General features: G+C 43.8%; 1 protein-coding gene across 3 annotated transcripts in view; it reads right to left on the reverse strand.

Annotated features, from left to right (window-relative positions):
* Positions 1-4,672: 4,672 nt before the first annotated feature.
* The window catches only part of kdm5ba (lysine demethylase 5Ba), a 42,741-nt gene continuing 27,866 nt past the window's right edge, over positions 4,673-19,547 (reverse strand). For 2 of the 3 annotated variants that reach the window (XM_088921006.1, XM_088921005.1), the window contains exons 18-27: positions 18,919-19,033; positions 17,471-17,826; positions 13,143-13,281; positions 12,253-12,432; positions 11,503-11,661; positions 10,324-10,812; positions 8,350-8,458; positions 7,183-7,376; positions 6,311-6,583; positions 4,673-5,592 (exon numbers count right to left, since the gene is read on the reverse strand). In XM_088921006.1, the coding sequence (XP_088777132.1) occupies positions 5,455-5,592; positions 6,311-6,583; positions 7,183-7,376; positions 8,350-8,458; positions 10,324-10,812; positions 11,503-11,661; positions 12,253-12,432; positions 13,143-13,281; positions 17,471-17,826; positions 18,919-19,033 (2,152 nt within the window). In that variant the 3' untranslated portion in view covers positions 4,673-5,454. The remainder of the gene's footprint in view (positions 5,593-6,310; positions 6,584-7,182; positions 7,377-8,349; positions 8,459-10,323; positions 10,813-11,502; positions 11,662-12,252; positions 12,433-13,142; positions 13,282-17,470; positions 17,827-18,918; positions 19,034-19,547) is intronic. The other variant, XM_088921007.1, reaches the window with a different exon arrangement.

The following is a 19,547-nucleotide window of genomic DNA, read 5'->3' on the forward strand; positions in this document are numbered from 1 at the left end:
ATGTTTGTCACTTGGAGGCTGTGTTTTACAGTGTGTGAATAAAGGGAAAAATTCGGATTCATCCACATACTATGGTCAGACAGGTGGCACGAGGCTGCCCTGAAGACAGTACAGAGGTGAGATACCCATCTCCAGCACTGCCTTTTGGGTCCCACGCAGATGGTAGTCTCCTGCACCAGAGCCACCAGTGGAAATGCTAAGGGGCAGAAAGAAACTGGTGTTCGTGTTTTGCGATCACTGCATTTCCACCAGACACCTTGCCCGCAGTACTCCAGAAGGAGGAAGTCTGGGAGAATGAGAAGGGGGCAGCACTGTTTGGGGACTGCGGTCGGCACCACGAAGAGAGAGGGGCCCTGTTGGAGCTCGGACAGCCAAGACCACTGGAGTCACAGACAGGAACTCTCCCAGGAGTCTGATGGTGAGGGGGTATGGAGCTCTTCTGCCTGTGGGGGGCCTGAAGAGATCTGAAGTCCTCCATGTCCAGATCCAAGAGCTCTGCCATCACCACCCGAAAACTTTCTGCTGCAATGGGAAGGGCAGGGACTTGAACCCTGGGTTCCTGGCTAGCTTGCACTCAGGGATCACATACCTGGCCTGTTTGAAAGTTAATTCACTCGGTGAAGCAGTTTCTCACTCCTTTACCTGCTGTGTGTGTGTGTGTGTGTGTGTGTGTGTGTGTGTGGGGGGGGGGGGGGGGCTTCAATACAGCGATGAATAAAATGGGTCCCCTTCCCCTGTATAAATTGCTTTCGAGATCCTTTCGGATAAAAAGCTCTATACAAATGCAATTACAATGGCTGATAATATTTCAGTGGAACACAGTAGTGCAATGTGGTTTGCACTGCTGCCTCAGAACTCTGGGGCCCCAGGTTGTATTCTGGACATGGGGTGCTGCTTGTGTGGAGTTTGTATGTTCTCCCCATGTTAACATGGGTTTCCTCCCACGGTCCACACACATACAGGTGGGGTCATTGACGTGAGGGAAAAGTGGTCCGGTTGCAAGCGAGGGCATGTCTGTGTCTGCATGTGCCCTGCAAAAGGCTGGCTTCCTGTCCAGCGTGTACCCTGCCTTGTGCCCATTGCTTGCTCGGATAGGCTCCAGCTCCTCCAGGACCACCATGGATGGGTTACAGCATGGTGATCTCACATCTCTTTTACAATTGACCGATGTTGAAAGACTACAGGAAAAAATGTAAGCTTAATATTCAAATATCTGAAAACTATAAAATATTTCAAATAAAGTCTACGTATTAATGGTCACTACACTTTATGAGCAATGTACAAAGCAGTGTCCAGTTTCCATTAAGATTTTGGAATGGGCCTATCTGGATAAATGACTTTCACATGCACACAATAGCAAGAGAGCAGCAGGCTGAGACAAGATGGTGGCCCTTGTCTGGACCACATTCCCCAGCATGCTGCAGCAAATGAGCTGCTGCCCTCAGGCACCAGAATAGCTGCAGGAAAACAACTGGTCAGCGACAGCTTAAAAACCAGGAAGCAGAGGTTTTCTGGGTTGACTAGATCCGCTCTCTAGAGGGCAGAAGGCAGCTCCTCTGTAATGCTAAACCCACCAGCAGAGAGAGAGAGAAAGCAGCAGCCGAAACTGAGGGAAAGGAAACTTGTGCGACTATAGAACTGTGAGTTTGTTGCATTGTGGGAGATTCTGAGTTTGAGAGAGGGCTTTGAACGAGTTTGTACTATGAAGCCAATAAGCTGCTTAGGTGCCTGTTGTGCTAGATCTTCAATTAAGAGTTATGCTTTTGTTCAAGTTTTTCTTTTGGTCCCTAGCTCTGTAAATAAAAGAGCAACTGGTTTGTACTTTGCAGCCGCATTACAGTGGATATAAAAAGTCCACACACTCTTAATGAAATTGCAGGGTTTTGTGATGTAAATGTGGTGCCACGTTTTCTCCACTTATTGATGATAGTCTTCACAGTGCTCCAGGGTACATCCAATGCATTTGATATTCTTTTATACCCCTCTCCTGATCGGCACCTTTCAACAATAAGATCCCGTAGATGTTTTGTCAGCTCCTTGCAGACTATGGCTATCCCAGTAGGATACAACCATGAACGTTTCAAGGCAATCCAACAGGAACAGCTGATTTTTATTTGGGGTTACTCAGAATCACTGTCATTGGTGGCAGGGAAGGTGTATGCTACTTACCTTTGGACATGATTTTGAATGTGATTGGTTAACTCCGAACACAACCACAGCCCCCATTATAAAAGGGTGTGTACACTTATGCCACCAAGGTGGTGTAGGTTTTTTAATTTCAATTATTTTTCCTAATAATGATCTATTTGTTTTTCTCTTGAATTTTGCTGGTTGGAAGGTCAAATTAAAGATGGAAAAACGTCTGACATGATTTATCTTGATTTCTGGCTTTACATCACAAAAACCTGCAATTCCAATAAGGGTGTGTAGACTTTTTATATCCACTTTGTGTTTTACAGAGCAGGCCTATTGTAAAAGATTCCATTACAACATGCACAATCGGGCAGTCACAATATGTAAACATGACTTATCTCTTCTCGTTTTGAACATTGTGAAAGATCATATCACTCAGGGCAGAATCTGTTCTAGCAAGAACTCACCCAGGCAGGAAATGTACCAACCAACCAACCTTCAGTCCACATTGTGGGTAGAAAGATTGGGTCTGCAGATTTGAATTGAACATTTACAAGGCATAAAACTATTCCTCTATTTGTTTTTAAAAATCTCATCACACCACTGCGAGTATGACGTACTGTAACAGAGCTGCAAAAACAACTCCTAAAATATTGAGTCCAACCACAAATGACAATTTAATGAAAAGCTTAGATTGTTTCTTGAAGTATCATGAACCAAACATGACCCCCTCCAAAGAAAATACAGGGATACTGAGGAATAAGGATGCTGAGCAACAACAGAAAGTGATATCAATGCATGTTTTTAGAAAAACTCATGTATGTGAATATGTATACATTTGATGACTTCAATTCAGCAGTCGTGATTCACAAATGACACACTGTGCTCAAATGACCTTGTTGCAGAAGCACAATATTACTTTTCTAGACTATAAACTAGGGAACATGCAATGGTGTAACCCGAAGAAAAACAAACCAGTATGCCCATCTTGGAACAATACCCTTGTCATTGGTAAGTTTGCAGCAACACCTCAGTTGGAGCCACCGACTTGAGCCAAGTCCTCCTTAGCAATCCAAGTTTCGTGTAGAGCAGCCTGATGGAGGACAGCAAGTGTGGTGCTGATCTGCAGTACGATGCTTGCGGTGTACAGCAGACCAATCCATGGGAGGGTCAAGAGTGATGGTCTGGGAAGGAGTGTCTTGTCTTGACAGAACTCCACTCCTCAGCAGTTGATGGAAACCTGACTGCCTGGTGCTCCAATGAGAAAGTCCCTCGGCCGTCCCTCCTTGTGGGCTCAACCTGATGGGATAACAGTCCAGAGGGACGATCTTTGTGCAACAGTGGCTCTCAAGAGAAATGGGAATGAAAGTTACTATGCTGTGGGTGCCCTCTGAGCTCTAACACTCATGAGATGCATTGGGATAGGCGTCATCCTAGGCTCCGAGACCAGAGAACAGACACATGCTTGAGCACGCTCTATAACAGGAACAGACAGATCCCACACAACAGCATGTGCAACCTAATTCACAGCAAGCATCACATTTGTTTAACTTGTATCGCGTCCAGCAGTGGCCACACCATCCACTAGCCTGAGACTCATAGTAGATGTACTGCTGATTAACACAGCTGATAAGAAATGACAATCTGTATAATATATGTTTGTGTACCTGATACAAAAAAAGGAAGTCGTCGCAGCAATAAGTGGTTTCTTCCTTTGCAGAGTATGTTAAGGAATGCATCTGGAAATATTTTGATGAATGCAAACATGGTCTTCACAACATATTAAAATAATACCAAAACCTATATCCTTTTCACTCTCATTCCCATAAAAAAAGTATGTTATCGTCACCTTATTAGTGGGCTTTCACCTCCTCGCACAACTCCTCCATCTCTTTAATAGTACATTAGATTTAGGTTAAATGGTGTGATGTTCCCTAACTGTGGCCCTAGGTTTTTATTCTAGTTGAGCTATGCATCACCAGAGGTAACCGATGTGCTTGCTTGTGTAGACGTCTGGTTTATACTTGTTTCTGCACTCCATCCTGTGTTTCAGATGAACCCACTTCAAGCATATTGTTTCCAACACATTCAGCACACAGAACCTACCGATCTTATTTCTGACATCACACCTCATGACCGATGATCAGTTTAACAGACGGGTGAGAAAGATAGTGTATCGGACAACTCCAAAGAAAGCATTTGTAGATTCTGCTGCAGAGGTTCAGCTGGTTACACGTCAGGCTGCACTACTGAAGGAGGGGAGTTCTGAAAAGTGGATTGGTACAGAAATGATACCAATTACAAACTGCATCCAGAGCTGTCAGAGATGAACACACAAAATCTGGCTTAACACAGAATTCAGAATTCAGCCTGTGGTTAAAAATCCAGCTAGAGGAAAAAGAAAGAACAGCAGTGCTTCAGGACCAGAACTGGTAATATGAGAAAGTCTCTTGAGCTGGCATTCTGATTTGCCTCTGGCAGCAGCAACAAACAAGACTAAAAATGGACCACTCCTCCCCAAAATAAAGGGGAAAATGAATAACAGAACAAAGGGTTTTATTCCACAATATAAACTGCAACATTTGAAACAAGCTACCCCCAAAAAAGAGCCAAAGTACAGCTGTGGCAGTTTTACTTTACAAAGTTCTTCCTGTCTGCTACATCACTAGTCCATCTGTGCGTCCCTACAGTCTAACGGTGAGCGTTCTGTACATCAACCAATGCTAAAGCACCAACACACTGTTCAGAAGAGATTTCAAGCCACTGAACTCAGACATAGACCAGTTATTGCTCAGATAAATAAACCTAAACTACAAAAAAGAAAACTATTTCATATTATCCAGATGCTAGTACTAAGCAGTGGGTTTCCAAAAAAAATAAGTTTCTCTTGTACTTTTTTTTTTAATATTTGGTGAAAGATTCCCTGCACCCAGTATTCTCTGGTTCAGCATGCAGGACAATCCCAGAGGTATGAGAAAGAACGCTGCTCTTCACAAGGTGCTTCACTGATCTCTCTCTCTCTCGAGCCAATGGGATGGAAACCCCTGCAGCACACTTCGGCATCCTGTGACTTTAGACAACCACAAAGAGTTCATAGGAGGAAGAAATCAAAAAATACAAAAGTGACCAAAGAGTCTGAAAGTCCTGGAAAACAGTCCCATGAGGAGGGAAGTAGCACCGTGGTTTTCTTGTTGATTTTTTTTAACAAAGGGGAAGGAGAGAAAAGGGGGAAGGATGGGGGGGGTCAGTTACACACCCAGCCCTGTGGCTTACAAAACAAACTGGTAGGTCTTCTAGTCCCCCACTAGACCTCTGTGCTCCTTATTTCCTTATCTGGCCATCTTTTACAGTACAGCGGACACAAATATAGTCCTCCTTCTCGGCCAGCTCCGAGGAGACGCCCACGCAGATCTGGTGGAACCACTGGTTACAGCTGCCGTCACACTGGACCCAGTCCACCTGCAGGGAGATGAGACAGCCTTGCTCAGAGCAGTGCTCATTGCATACAATCCAGAAGACCACAGTTGATGCGCACTTCCCAGTTTAAACCTGCTGAGCATGTTATACCAAGTCATTACATCTTGGTATCCTTATAGTTCTGGATGTGAACCTTGTAGACAGTCCAGTTGGAATAAAGGCAAATATTTGTAAAGTTGTGACATAGCTAACATCCAGATCCAGTACACAGATTGATGAAGCTGGGTCACAGCATCTTCTCCACTGCCTGGAAAGTCACACTCCAAGCCACAAACACACTATGTAACTCCCTTAAACTGATCTTTGTGCTATGAGTGGGCTGTATAATGCACCTGCTTATTCCATCAACACAAAATGCACGTGTATCATCTTACAAGTATAACTTGTCCGTCTATTTTCTTTGGCCAAATCTCCATGGTGTCAAAAGGATCACATGAAGGAACCACATTTCATTGCATTTGAGAAAATGTGATAAGAGCAATTTTAAACCTGTCCAATTCTGTATGTACATTGCATAGGGCATTACGAAAGGATATGCTTCCCTAAAAACAAAGCCCACTGAACACGAATACCAAGAAATAGCAGAACTGTTGCTTTGTAATACATGATGTAGCATTAGCTGCAGAACCACCAGCTGTGGCATGGTTAGCCACCAAGCCGGAGAGACTACAGCGTCAGCTGCCCCAGTAGCAAGACTGACCTCCTCTCCCTCGGGCTGCTGGCACTTCTCTGCCGGACACAAGGCCATATCCTCCTCCGAGTCATCCGAGTGGGAGAGGTCCGAGTGTGTGGAGGGAGAGGCGGAGGCTGCTTTGCCGTCCCGGGATTTCTCCTTGTTCAGTTTGGGCTTCTTCTTCTGGGGCTTCTTCACTCTGTCCCTCCTCTCGCCACTCAACCCATCCTTCTCCAGACGCCGCTTCTGCTTCTTCTCCGCCCCATTCACAGCTTCCTTCTTAAGACTGCAGCTTCCGTCCTGTGAAAACACGGCAACACTCAGCCACACAGCGAATGCCAGAGTCCTGCATGCTTCACAGGTTCTCTCATTCAATTAATTAGCCCTAGCATTTAATTACAATCAGGGATGGAATGGAAACCAGAGGGCCCTGCAGGATGTAGAAGCACAATGAAGTCTTTTCCCCAATCAATTCAGTTCTGAAACATCTCCCCCACACTGTTCCCTTCAGGCAAAGTTTGTTGCGCTTTCATTAAATCCATATTAACATTTGCAGTATGATTTACTAATGCTAAGCTCTTAGAATCATGAAACAAGTCACGTTGAGAAGTCTTGCAACAAAAAACCAGAAAATAAATCCCCAATCAGTGGGATTCAGACACACTTGTAACTCTGGAGTATGAGGCCTGTGCCATTCAGCTCTGGTTCCTGGCACACCTGTGGCTGCCGATTAGGAAGCAAATGGATGGCATGGTATGATTATACCGAGACGTGCCTAATTGATAGCAACACTACAAATGGATAATTGTAGCCAAGGTTTGTTTTAAGATCTACAGACTTCCAGCAGTTGCATCCTAACCAAACACCTGCAAGAATTTTACTGCCTTGATGCTCAGCACCTCATTTTGTGGTGGGCTTCGTCCCTGAGAGTTGTGCTGCTTGGCTCCAGTTCTTTCACAGTTGGGCCCTGCTGGTGAGGTGTGCTGTCTGGTCAGTCCGTTCAGCAAGATCTGATAGAGCTGCTGGATTTCTGGCAAAGACACCTGCAGCAGGAGGCCTTCTACCATCAACTCCTCCAGCTCAGGACTCAGATCTGAGGAGAAAAAAAGCCACAGTTAGTTAACAGGCCCTATTGAACCTATTTTATGGAGATACTGGCAAGTGCATTTAGCACTTACAAAACAGAGGAGACAGTCTAAAATAGTCTTGTAAGAGAAACTACAACACTCAGGAAACAGGCCTGGAAAAAAAAAACTCCAAACAAGTTTAAATCATGGTTTGGAAACCAGGTCCACAGCTTTTTGTGTCTGTCAGAATTTCTTTCAAAAAGCCCTTAAATGCACCTTTTTGTGGTTTATTTATCGCTCGGTTATCAAGTCTAACCAATATTCACAATATCATACTGCAGCAGAGTCTGACAGGGAACATCACTACCGTTTGAGTCAGAAAAATGAGAGCAAAGCCTTCAGGATACCGCTGCTGTTCTTGCCAAAACCTGCTGCTAAATTACATTTAAGAAACCATGAAGAGTAATATTTCTTGATTTTAATACGACAAGTAAGAGGTTAACAAAATAAAACTTTGATTCTGAGTAAACCGAAGTGTGGCTCTTCAGCAAAGCAGTGTTAATTCATGAGACCCGTGTACTTGGAGGCAGTAAACAATCAAATGCACCTGATCAGCCTTAAAAGCACAGTTAGAACACAGAACAAAACAAAATACCTAAACTCTGCTAGACAGAACTAGACAGAAACTACCAGCTCGGAGCTTCAGATCTCACCCCATCGATTTTCTTGGGTTTAAATGCCCTCTTAATTTCTACTGGCATGCTGAATTGAACGCATGCTCCATGCAGTTTACAGGTACTGGCTTTTACACCCTCTGTGGTGCAGAACTGCTCTAACCACAAGAAGCTTTATATTACAAACCAGGCGTGACTGCTCAGCGTGAAACTGTTCCACGTCTCTACTCGTCTCCGAAAGCACTTATTTAAAAATGCGCATACAGTGCAGGCTGAAAGACAAAGATCAAAATCCAGGAAAATCCCATGTGGCCGCAGCACTGACCCTGAATAGGAATGCATCGCTGTTCCGTATAAAAGGCCGTCTGAGGCTGGCCTGCCCTGTTCCACTCCTGAGTCGATGCAAATGTGGCTGCGCCAGGGCAATGTGCCGGCTGCAATAAGCAAACACAAGAAATGAATGGGGGGAGGGGGGGGGTGGGGAAGCATGGCAAGTGCAGCCTTCAGAGCACAGATTTGAAACACTGCAGAAAGAAGGAAGTGTTAGGAGGAACTGTAAATTACATCAGGTCCCAAGGCATCACTCCACATCGCTGAGGGTACCTGCCTGGCACTATATTTAACAGTAATCAGTGTCATTAGTTCTGCATCTGCAGTGCCTTGAGAGTGATGGAATGAATAATTTTCCTTCCAGCCAGTACCGCCTGTATCAGCCAGAAACACCAACAATCTCTCCATGTATCATCAGGATTTGCACAGATAAAACAATGTCAAAAACAAAAAGATGTAGAGAATTAAAATGTTTTCATAGGCTACAAAAAAAAGTGTAAAAAAATAGTGTAAACACAAATAGACCAACTTGACCTCCAAGTCCAGCTCAGGGCAGTAATCCAGGCTGTACAATTTCAGGGTCAGCAGTAGTTTTTAAGACATGTCAAATCGCAGTGTAACAGGATTGTACCACCGGGGAACAGCATCGGTTACAGCAAACCACAATGGAGGTTAAATAACATTTGAAATCCCTCCGCATTTCCCTTAAGGAGATTTAGGGTTTGACTTCAGTATACGAGCATCTGTCTGGGGTGTGTTCATGTTCATTCTGTGTGAGAGGGAGAACGGTAGACTGAAGCTCGGCCTCTTGCATGTGTTCAATAACTGTACAGTGTGTACATGACAGGAAGATGGGCATGCACCTCATCTGTGGATTCAAAATCGGCCTTCTCAAAACCAGCAGGGAGAAAATTAGAAAAAAACGGTTTTATCTTATATGCAGATCCACCATTAACATTAAGTTTGCATCAACACCTTTCAACTATCTGGTCTTTACAAATTTACTCATGACCGACCCTTTTAAACAAACTGTTTTTCTACACTTATTACTTAATTTAGTATTCTCCCTCAACCCATCATGGCAGTCCGTATGGAAGGCACATAGCATGTCCTCCAGCACCCAGTGATCAGTGTTTTTCAGTAGGTGCTAATGGGACACAAGCCCCACTGTTGCCACTGACTGCTCAGGCTCTCTGTCCCATTGAGCTACGGGGGCCGGTGTTGTTGTGCGAAGAGAAGGCGGCTCCGTGCCTACTTCGTGAATTCTCTGTTATTCAGCCTAGACCAGACATGGTTTCTCTAGTGTTTAGAACTTGTTCCACATCTTTGAGGAGTTTTGTTACTAGATAAACCAAATGGGAGTTTATCTTTTAAAGCAAATCCGGGAAGAAACAATTATTAATTTTACAATACAGAATAGTAAACTCTGTTAAGAAGTCTTTTGGTCTGTCGCTTAAAACGCACTGCTTTCATTTACCCCTTACAAGATGCTTTACTTGAAAGGGGAACTGCAACACTATTGTCATATTTCACGGTTAGACAGAATCAGCATTGATGAGTTCATTTCAAACTAATAAAACATTACTTTTGATTTTGAGACGGTTTTGCAGACAAATAATACTTGTTAACTGTATGCAGATCAAGTTGCAATGTCTGCTGTCTCTATCCGCTCATACATCACATTACATTAGTCATTACAGAGACCAGCGAGTCGGAAGGGGGCTTCACGTCACAAGTCGTGGGAACTCAGTTGGGACTGCAGTTCCCCTTTATGGCTACAGCACAGAACACAATATGCTGACTTGCCAAGCTACAATTGCAACAGTATGCATTTCAAACTCGGGTGTTTAAGAGTCATATTTTCAGGTTATGACTTGGACTGAACAGAAAGGAGGGACCCAACACGCGACAATGACCATCACCACACCACACCAGCCTCGCCGGCGACGAGGAGGACGGAAGGGCCTACCTTTCCATTGGCCTCAGCAGTGTGGAGTGCTGTCCCTGGCCAGTGGTGCTGTGTGGGCGAGGCCCCCCCTCGCTCCCGCAGAGGGGGGAGGCTGTGTGAGGAGAAGACCTGCTGGGCCCTGTGCTGCCAGTTCACAGTCCGTTCGATCATGTAACGTAGGGCATCCCCCTCGGGCAGCCGTACTCGGATGCGCTGCAGGGAGGCCAGCAGGGGTAGGATTTTCTCAAGTGGGGGCTTCTCCGAGCGCTGGCAAAGCGGACACAGCCAGGCCTGGGCGGCCTGTGGATGGACGGGCCCCGGCACGCAGATGCTGTGGAAGGCGTCCCTGCAGAGCTCGCACTGTAACATTGCGCCCGCGGGGGGCTTCAGACACACGCACACCTTGAGGTCAGCACAGTCTGCCGTGGGCAGCAGTTTGGACTCATTGGCAGCTCTGAGGGCACCGAGTGCTTCCATCTCCTTTAATCGAACCTCAGCCAGTGTTGCCATCTGTTAGAAGAATCAAAAGGACATATAAATATAAATAAGGATTTGAGTAAGGTGACTTACTCAGCTGGTATGTGAATTAATTATGCTATAAAAACCACTAATTACATAGCAATAGTTCTCTCAGTCAGCATGCCCTGCCACCAGGGGACAAGAACATCCAATAATACCAGACATCCCGATTCTTCCTTAGGGTAAGACATTACCCCTGCTCCCCCTGCAGATGCAGCATGCCCCGCCAACATCACAAATGTCCCATGTTTTAGGTTTTTGCGTGGACATGGGCAGGAGTTAAATGCAAGCATCTCAATCATGCATCAGAAATGCTAAAACCAGGGTTTGTGAAAGCTCCATTTTCTAGGTCAATTGCCGTTTTGAAAGTTATTGATTTTCAAGCAGATAATCTGCTTGATTAAGGAAACCCTTGTCCCCGAGAGCTCAACATTACTCAGTTCATCAAATCACCTCCTTATGTAGATCACAAACGCCTGCTCATATATTAAAGGTTACTGGACGGGGGGGTTGGAGGGACCTGCTTAACCACCACATCAGTCAAAAATCTCACTGAATCCAAACACAGAAAAAGTAACTAAAACCTGAGGAGGCCTTGAAAAAACGTGAACCGCAGAAAGGATTGGGGTGATGCAGACTGTCAGCCGAGCTTTGCCCAGTAAGAAGCGCTGCTGTACTCACAGCAGAGGCCGAGTCCTTGCTCTCCGATAGGGCTCTCTCCACATCACTCAGACAGTCCAACCTCACACACCGCTTCTTTCCACATTGAGCCGCCTCCTTTGCCTTCTTTGTCTTTCTCTTCTGAGCCCCAGTCCCGACCTCACACCTGGGGCACAACACCTTCAGACACAAACAGGCCGATTAAGAAGCCAGAACTCCATATGAAGGCTTTTACCTGCCTATCACAGTAGCAGTGTGCTACGATATAGGAATTACTACTAACACGATACTGTGCAAAAGTTAAGATTATTCCACTGAAAACTGGAATAATTTTATTGTTCTTTGTAATTAAGTTAAATGTGAACTTGTATCAGTCATGAATAGGCAACTGCATTAGATTGAAAGCCCTGTGTCCACCATTTACCTTTCTCTCCATCTGTTAGAATCACATTTACAGTCCAAGACCAGAAATAAAAGTAAACAAATAGTTAATTTCCAAATGATTTGTAAAATACAACAAAGGTAATTTGTTGATTTCTTCCCCTAGTTACAGGTAGCTCCCTATGACTTCAATTCACTTTCTGGCAAGTCCTTATAATCATTTCAGAACAGCAGCTTCTCCTTTGCTGTCAAACTTTGCTGGCAAATTAAACACTGTGAACTAAGTGCAAACTGGACTGCCGTCTTACATCAAGTGGAATGGGGTAATGCAGGAACGCAAGCATGCAGTCCCTTTTTCTGGTGCTCCCATGGCACCCTGCAGTCCATTACCTCCAAGAGAGAGTAGGGTGAATTCTTCATTAGGAAGGTTTTCGCTGCACACTCCTTCCAAGCCTGAACCTCGGAGACCAGAGACTCCAGGCGTACAAGGGAGTCCAGCTGGACTGGAATGGCTCGACCCCGCAGCACCATTTCAGAAAGGGTGTCTAACACAGGAACACGGCCGCCAAGCTGAGAGATAAACACAATCATGTTTTTTTTTTTTTATAAGTGCAAGACATAGTTGTTATAGCTGAAAACCAAAAAAAACACAGAGGATGCCACGTTTTGATGCACATCACAGAAATTAATGTAACACGCATTACTTCTTTTACACTAAAAATCATCTCGAATATCTTCTCTTTTAAGCAATACATATATACATACACATGTAAATTTTGCTTTAAATTGACAAAATCCCTATTACTCTTACATAGTAATTTTGACTTCGGAAATCCTTCTTAGGTGCATGAATTTCATATCTTTGAAGAAAGAACACAGAGTGCTTTATGCTCCCACTGACACTGTCCATTTACACAGGCAACCTGTGTAAGCTGCATTTGCACTGTCCTGCATAATCATGGCGGCTTGCGACCGTATCAGCACCATCTTTGGAATGACCCCACCAGGGTTCTCAACATGAGGAATGGAAACGATTGACAGCTCTGCCGCCAAGAACAGCACGCAAACTGATTGTTCTACTACAAGCCTGCGGGCAGTGGTAGCTCCCATGAACAATATATTGTTTGCTCCAAGTACTCTAGTTGAGGTGAAAAGATCTCTTTGTCCCCAGTTCAGAACTGCCACAGGTGCTTAGCCAGACACAGAACGGAGCCAGCTTCAAAGCAAAGTAATGGATGCATGTGCAAACATTCAATAAACCACAGAATGAAAGGCCGTACCTGCAGTGCCTCCACCTCCTGAAGCCACTCTTTTGCCTTGTGCACTGAGTCTTTGAGCATCAAGCAGTTGGGCAGATAAGCAGGAATGCCTTCCGACTCCTGAACAGCTGCTGCCAGGGTCTCCAGGCTGTGATGGGGCCTTGTAAAAAGAATGGGGTCAACATGAGAAATGGCCATCACCCTGAAAGCTGTCTTTTGTGTTATCACACTCCACATCTTCTAAGAGCTGGGCAGTGCAACACGGTTCTCTTACACTTTTACGCTTAAGTTGCAAACGTGGACGTCAGAATTAAAACAGAACATTACCAAGATTATACAACCGTGGAAATATCAAAAAAATACTGTTATGCCATGTACCCATAATCCACTTTATCAAAAAAAATGGATCTAAGATTTCCAAAGCTTACCCTTTAAAAACAAAATGTATGCTTGTTACAAGATCAGTTAGGTTTTTAACCATTGGATTTTTAACAACCATGAATACAGGATAAAACTGTTGAGATCACATATGTGAACAATCTTAGAGAATCGTCCTGCTGATTTTTAAGAAAGCCTTCAGGGAAAATAAAACTGCATTTTACAGTAAACAACTTGTTCTGCTGCTCCTCTCACTCCCACCCAACATACTGTTACTGGAAATTTCCAGTCGCCACTGATGATCAGTCGATACTGGTGTATGGTACTGCATCTTACTTGAACCTGCAATAGACTGGTGGTATACTTTATCTAACCGTGCTTGCTTATGTTAAAACTTAAACTAGCTCACAATGAATGTGTCCACCATGACTAAGCACTGGCTCTTAAAACCTTTCCCAATTAGGTTTTAAAACACAGAAGTGTCTCACACATCCTCTTACTGAATATTTCATACTAAATATTGTCACAATTAGGCTTTGAAACACACTACCATGATTTCTGAAAGCAGCCCTATTTGATACAAGACAAGAGTATAAAAACATAGGCTGAAATGAGGGCTTGGTACATGTGTAGGATACCCTGACATTTGGTTTTAAAAAAATACTTTCAAAACCTGAATGAATGCATCTAAAAATATTTTACTATAATCCAAATTAAGAATTAAATGACTTAATATTTAGTAGTTGGTGAACACAGAATATGAATATGAACACGAACACAAGCAGTTTACTTCCATTGTCTTGGAGAAGAAGCGCCGATAAAGTTACTGAATTCAGAATGCTTTAAAACATCACAGCCACAAAGGTCTTAAGAGTAGCATCTAGTAGATGCAACACGAGTTTCAAGCTTCAAGTTGAATCAACTTTAAAACAAGAGAAACACCAATCTATGCAGGTCTAGTCATGAAGTGCAGACCTACACACAGCAACAGTGAGCCAAATACTCTTACAATCATTTGATCCTGTTAATCTCTCAGGAAGTAGCCCTGAACTCTAAATGCAACCCTTGCACATTTTCTGCTGCGTATCAATGGCGGATTAACTTTTCAAGCAGCTTTTCATAAGATACGCGTCAGTCCTGAACCCCTCACAAATGTATCACCAGGCTTCATATTATCACGGCTGTCTCAGCAACTGAGACAATTCACCTACGTGGTGACTATCCTAAACTAATGGTTAAGGTCTCGTACTCCAACAGCTGTGTCCCACAGAATTGCTGGCCATCACACTTTTGATATGATGTACACCAAGCAGTGCCAATCATTTCCCGTCTCATAAAACCGCAGCAACAGCAGTCACAGAACGAGGGGACTTGATAAGTATTCAAAATCTTCAAAGGCTCCGTCAAAAACATCCCGGTGGACCTTTTCAAAACCAACAGTGAAACACAAACAAGACGATGGAAAGGAAACAAGAACAAGAGGAACTTCTTTGCTCAGTAGGGTTATGGGAATCGAGGACAAGCCGTCCTCGCTGTGGAAACTGACAGCCTGGATTCTTTTAAGAAATGGCTGAAGGAGATCAATCTAGCTACTTAAATCCAAATGGGCTAGATGGGCTGATGGGCTGTACTCATTTGCAACCTGTCTTATGTGTCAATAACGTTACAAATAGAGGCAAGCGTGATGAATCTGAACAGCTTATCCAACAAAATGCAATGAAAGCACTGAAATGACGAATTAATGCCAATCCGTTTTAAACCAAAGCACGAAACAAGCACGTGCCTAACATTTAAGCAAGATCATAAGCCCGGTTTGTAGATTTCCAAACTGGTTGAAAGTTAAAAACCTCTCACCATGGGCTGCAGTGCCCACCATTAATAATGACAAAATGACATTCCTCACTGTCCATATTCTCGATCATGCCAAGCTGCAGCTTTGCAGGTGTAAAAGAGCAGGAGCGCACATTCCATCACACACAAGGGATTAGTTACTCAAATATTTCACAGAAGTTCCATGGCTTGCTAACGAAACTAGGCGGTTACGCAGGCAAAGTATGAATAATTTTTCCCCCACTCGCTAAATAGCCAACTGAGGGACTAAGTACAGCAGGGACCTTAATTTAATCAGTTTAGACTGAGAATCTGTTGTACTTTAAAAAGTGTAAGCGGTACTTGATTACCAAATAAACTCTTACAAACCTTATTGAACTGCATGCCTTCATGCCTTTCAGCTTTGAAGCATTAATATAAAGCCTGGTGTCGAACTGTAATGAATTTAAAGTTTGCTAAAGTTTTTTGAGGATACTGAGTTTATTACCTCGAGCGCCAGTAACACGCCTGGTAGCACATTACTGCAGTACAATATGTTCTGAACATGAAGTTTGAAAGAATGGTGTTTTATGAGGCATAAACAGCCAATCAGCTGTAGTAAAAGAAGCAGTAGGATTTTGGTTCATGTGATGCCAAAATAAACAAATCTGTATTGGCTGATCATACTGAAAGTGTTTCCTAATAAAGTTTAATTCCTGAGAGTAAGCCTATTTAATACTCCTATGAAAAAAAGAGGTTTTCTCAATGACAAAAGTCTCTCTTAACCTCAACAGGGCAGGCCTAGCATAAGCTAAGAATTTAGACATACCTGTTTTGAGCTTTTCTCATATTAGTAAGCCATGAAAGAAAATTCCTCTCCGATTAATGTCTGCCTCTTTCAAAGTAGCCTGTCACCATGCTGTTTTCTTTAAAACATCTTTATTTTACATTAAGTTTCATAACTAAGCATTTCTAGCAGCTTTTTAAATAAATGCAACGGAAAATTAAACAGGTTCTATCCAGCCAGATACCACCATTGTAAATTGAGACACTCTTCCACTTCCTACAATTCCCCATTAAACTGACTTCAAATCAAAGTTAGTCTCTTATTACCCAATGCAATGTACTGTTTGCAATACCCTGCACTGAGCTGAGACATGTCTAGAAGGCCTTCACATGTCGGCTCTGCCATGTGGCCCACTGGTTTCACACTGTAATCCCTGAAAGAAAATGGCAGGAGTTCTGTGCCTCCAGAGGACAACATCACTCGCACTGTTAGGCCCCACAGGAGCCCCAGCTTAGGAAGGAAAGTGTGTACGGATGTGGGTTGGGGTCTGGTGCAAGCCAGCCCTAGGTTTCCTTAGACAGGTCTACATGGCTCTGGACTGCCTCTAGTCCATTAGGAGTACAACCTGAATAAACACCCTTCAGACGATGAGACATACTGGAGTCACAAAGGAGGAGAAACTCCATTTCCAGATGGCAATATCATGCACAATCCAGCTCTAGGAAGATGTGGTACGAATATATATATATAAAACCAAAAGACAAACAATAGCCTAGAAGTTATGAAGCCGATAAATGTGCAACAATAGTAGGAGCCATGCCATTAAAAGCTTTTTCGGCTGAAGGGTGACACCGATTATAAATGCACTGGGAGCTAATGGAATGATGTCAGAACTAGAGTGACATGCTCACTTTTTGTTGGTCTTGTTGAAAAGTCTAGCAGCAGCATTTTGCACTAGCTGTAATTGAAATGAAGCATCATCAGGAACACGGACAAAACACTGTTTTGCAAAAATTAATAACAGCACGCTGATACTTTGATCACGGTAAAAGCAAGTCAACAATCTTCGCCAATGCACAGACAACAATGGATACCAATGTATTTCTGAGAAAGGGCTGGACTCAGTCCAAGCAGCAACACACATCTTTCTATTTTAATGTCTGGTGTAAACAGGATTTTCTTTAGCAAGTTCCGATACTATAGCCGTGCTTTCTTCATGCACTATTACGAGTCTGCAAACATCTATTAATAAAAAAAAAACAATTACTCAAAACAAATATGACACTGGAAAGTGTTCTCTCTGAAGGCAAGGCAACACCCAGGTTACTCTGACTTCTTGGCAACAAATCAGACATCTCTGTTGCTGGACCCTCACCTGGCCTTGATCAGGCTGTGGGCCTTGTCCTCCCAGTGCTCGGAGACAGTGAGCAGCTCCTGCAGGCGCGCCATGGCCTTCTCCACCGAGGGGTGGGGGCTCAGGCCCACACCCTGGTCGATGAGCCTCCGCATGGTGTCCAGAGTCAGGCTGGAGGGCTCGGCGGAGGCCTCCTGCACCCCCTCCAACCAGCGCGCCTGTTCCAGTCTCTCCCGCAGTAGCGGCAACTCGGGCAGCTCCACATCAAAATCAAAGCTCACGTCCAGGAGGCGCTGGATCTCCGAGGCTTTGGGTGTATCCTCATTCAGTACCTTCTCACTGTGCTGCTGGAACTCCTCCACCCGACTGAGGAGGTCCTGTGAACACGCACACACATATTTCGGGACCAGGTAAGCTGTCTGACAGGATGACCTTTGAAGACAAATGCTGTGCGATCCCATGTGCAATTACCTTTTCAGATGTTAAGCTGCTGGCACAAAACAGAATACATTTTTACAGCAGCAGCTAAAGGTGTCTGCAGTACAAGCAAATTAATGTATAAAATAGAGTCTGAGCAGATTATGACCAATCAAAACCAGTGCCTAAAACATGAACAAAACAGAAAAAGGAAAAAAGAGCATCAGGCAACTTTATCCAGCCATCACTGGGTAGAATGTATTGCTAATAAGATACTCCTGTAACTAGATTTCATTCTGAACATGTAAAGACATACAGTATGTCAAGTGGTGGTATCCCTAAAAAGGCGAATAAAGTTCTATGTGTTTCAGTGTGATGGAGCTGGTTAGCTGAAACCTAGAACTAAATGCCATCCATCCATCATTGGGAAAGGTAAGGATTATGGCAACCCGGATCCTATAGCAGCAACACAGGGTTCAAGACAGGACTACACCTGTCACCTGTCTATCACAGGGAACATGTATGACCAAGCACACAGGGATAATTAAGACAATTTGTCTTGCCAGCATATGTTTGGAGGGCAGAAGGAAGCTGAAGCACCCAGAGAAAACCCATGGAAACACTGGAAGGTCTTCACAGAGAGGACACCCCAGTCAGCATCAAACCCATGACTCTTGTGCAAACAAGCAGAATTTAATTCAGGCCTGAGAATTTGCTTTCTCAAGCAGGAGGACTCCTCCAATGTACTGACATTTAAGACTGAAGTTTGCATCTGTTAAAACTGAACAGTATATAAAAAAAAAACTACTGACAAAATTACAACATAATCAAATTAAAAAATGAATCCCAAAAAAATCCTGGAAAAATATATTTTTTTCTTCAGATGATGCATCTAAATATGCAGCTTTGGCACCAAATGTAGCTCTTTTACCCCTTCGGGCTAAGGAAGCTACATTTTCCTCCAGAGACAGGGTCTGCTTGACATGGCCTCACATTTTATTCTGTGTCCTTGCAAGACACAATGGCCTTCCTCTGAGCCCCCCTCGGCATACCTTCAGTAAGGGGGCCTGGCTGATCGTGCAGGGCAGGGTGTAGAGTTGCCTGACGAAGGCCTGCAGCTCCTCCACCGTGAGCTGGTTCTGAGATTTCCCTCTGCAGGAGCGATACCTGAGATTCACACACTCGTCAGGAGAAGGACACAGCAACACTGTCCACAGATGCCAGGACGGTACAATTCCTTCTTAAAAATAGTTCTGCTCCTAATGCGTGTAACAGCAAAGGGACTCCATGTTTCATCTAAGACCACCAGAAAAGAATGGACGGAGCTCGTTTTAACATTTTTCTTAACAAGTGCTACTTTTTGACACAAGAATCATCATGTTGGAAGATTCAACAGACAAGCCTTTCCAAGCGGAGAGTGAGAAAAACCTGATAAAGATGAGGATGTTTTTCAAATTCATTTTTACTTCCAAATTTGTTAACATTTTCTCTCTCTCTCATTATTTGAACAATTAATTGATGCCTCTGGTTTTAAATAATGTACTGATGTCATGTATAATGTAACAATCATGGCTATGGCCTTCTGCCCAAGTGCAACAATCAGTTAAATGTGAGATCAGGGTTTAATGAAGTAGAACACAGCAACCTTGCTAGCAAAGGGGATTAAACAGGCTGGTGTAAT

Source organism: Atractosteus spatula, chromosome 7, assembly GCF_055471065.1.
Source record: "Atractosteus spatula isolate fAtrSpa1 chromosome 7, fAtrSpa1.hap1, whole genome shotgun sequence".
NCBI classification, from domain to species: domain Eukaryota; kingdom Metazoa; phylum Chordata; class Actinopteri; order Semionotiformes; family Lepisosteidae; genus Atractosteus; species Atractosteus spatula.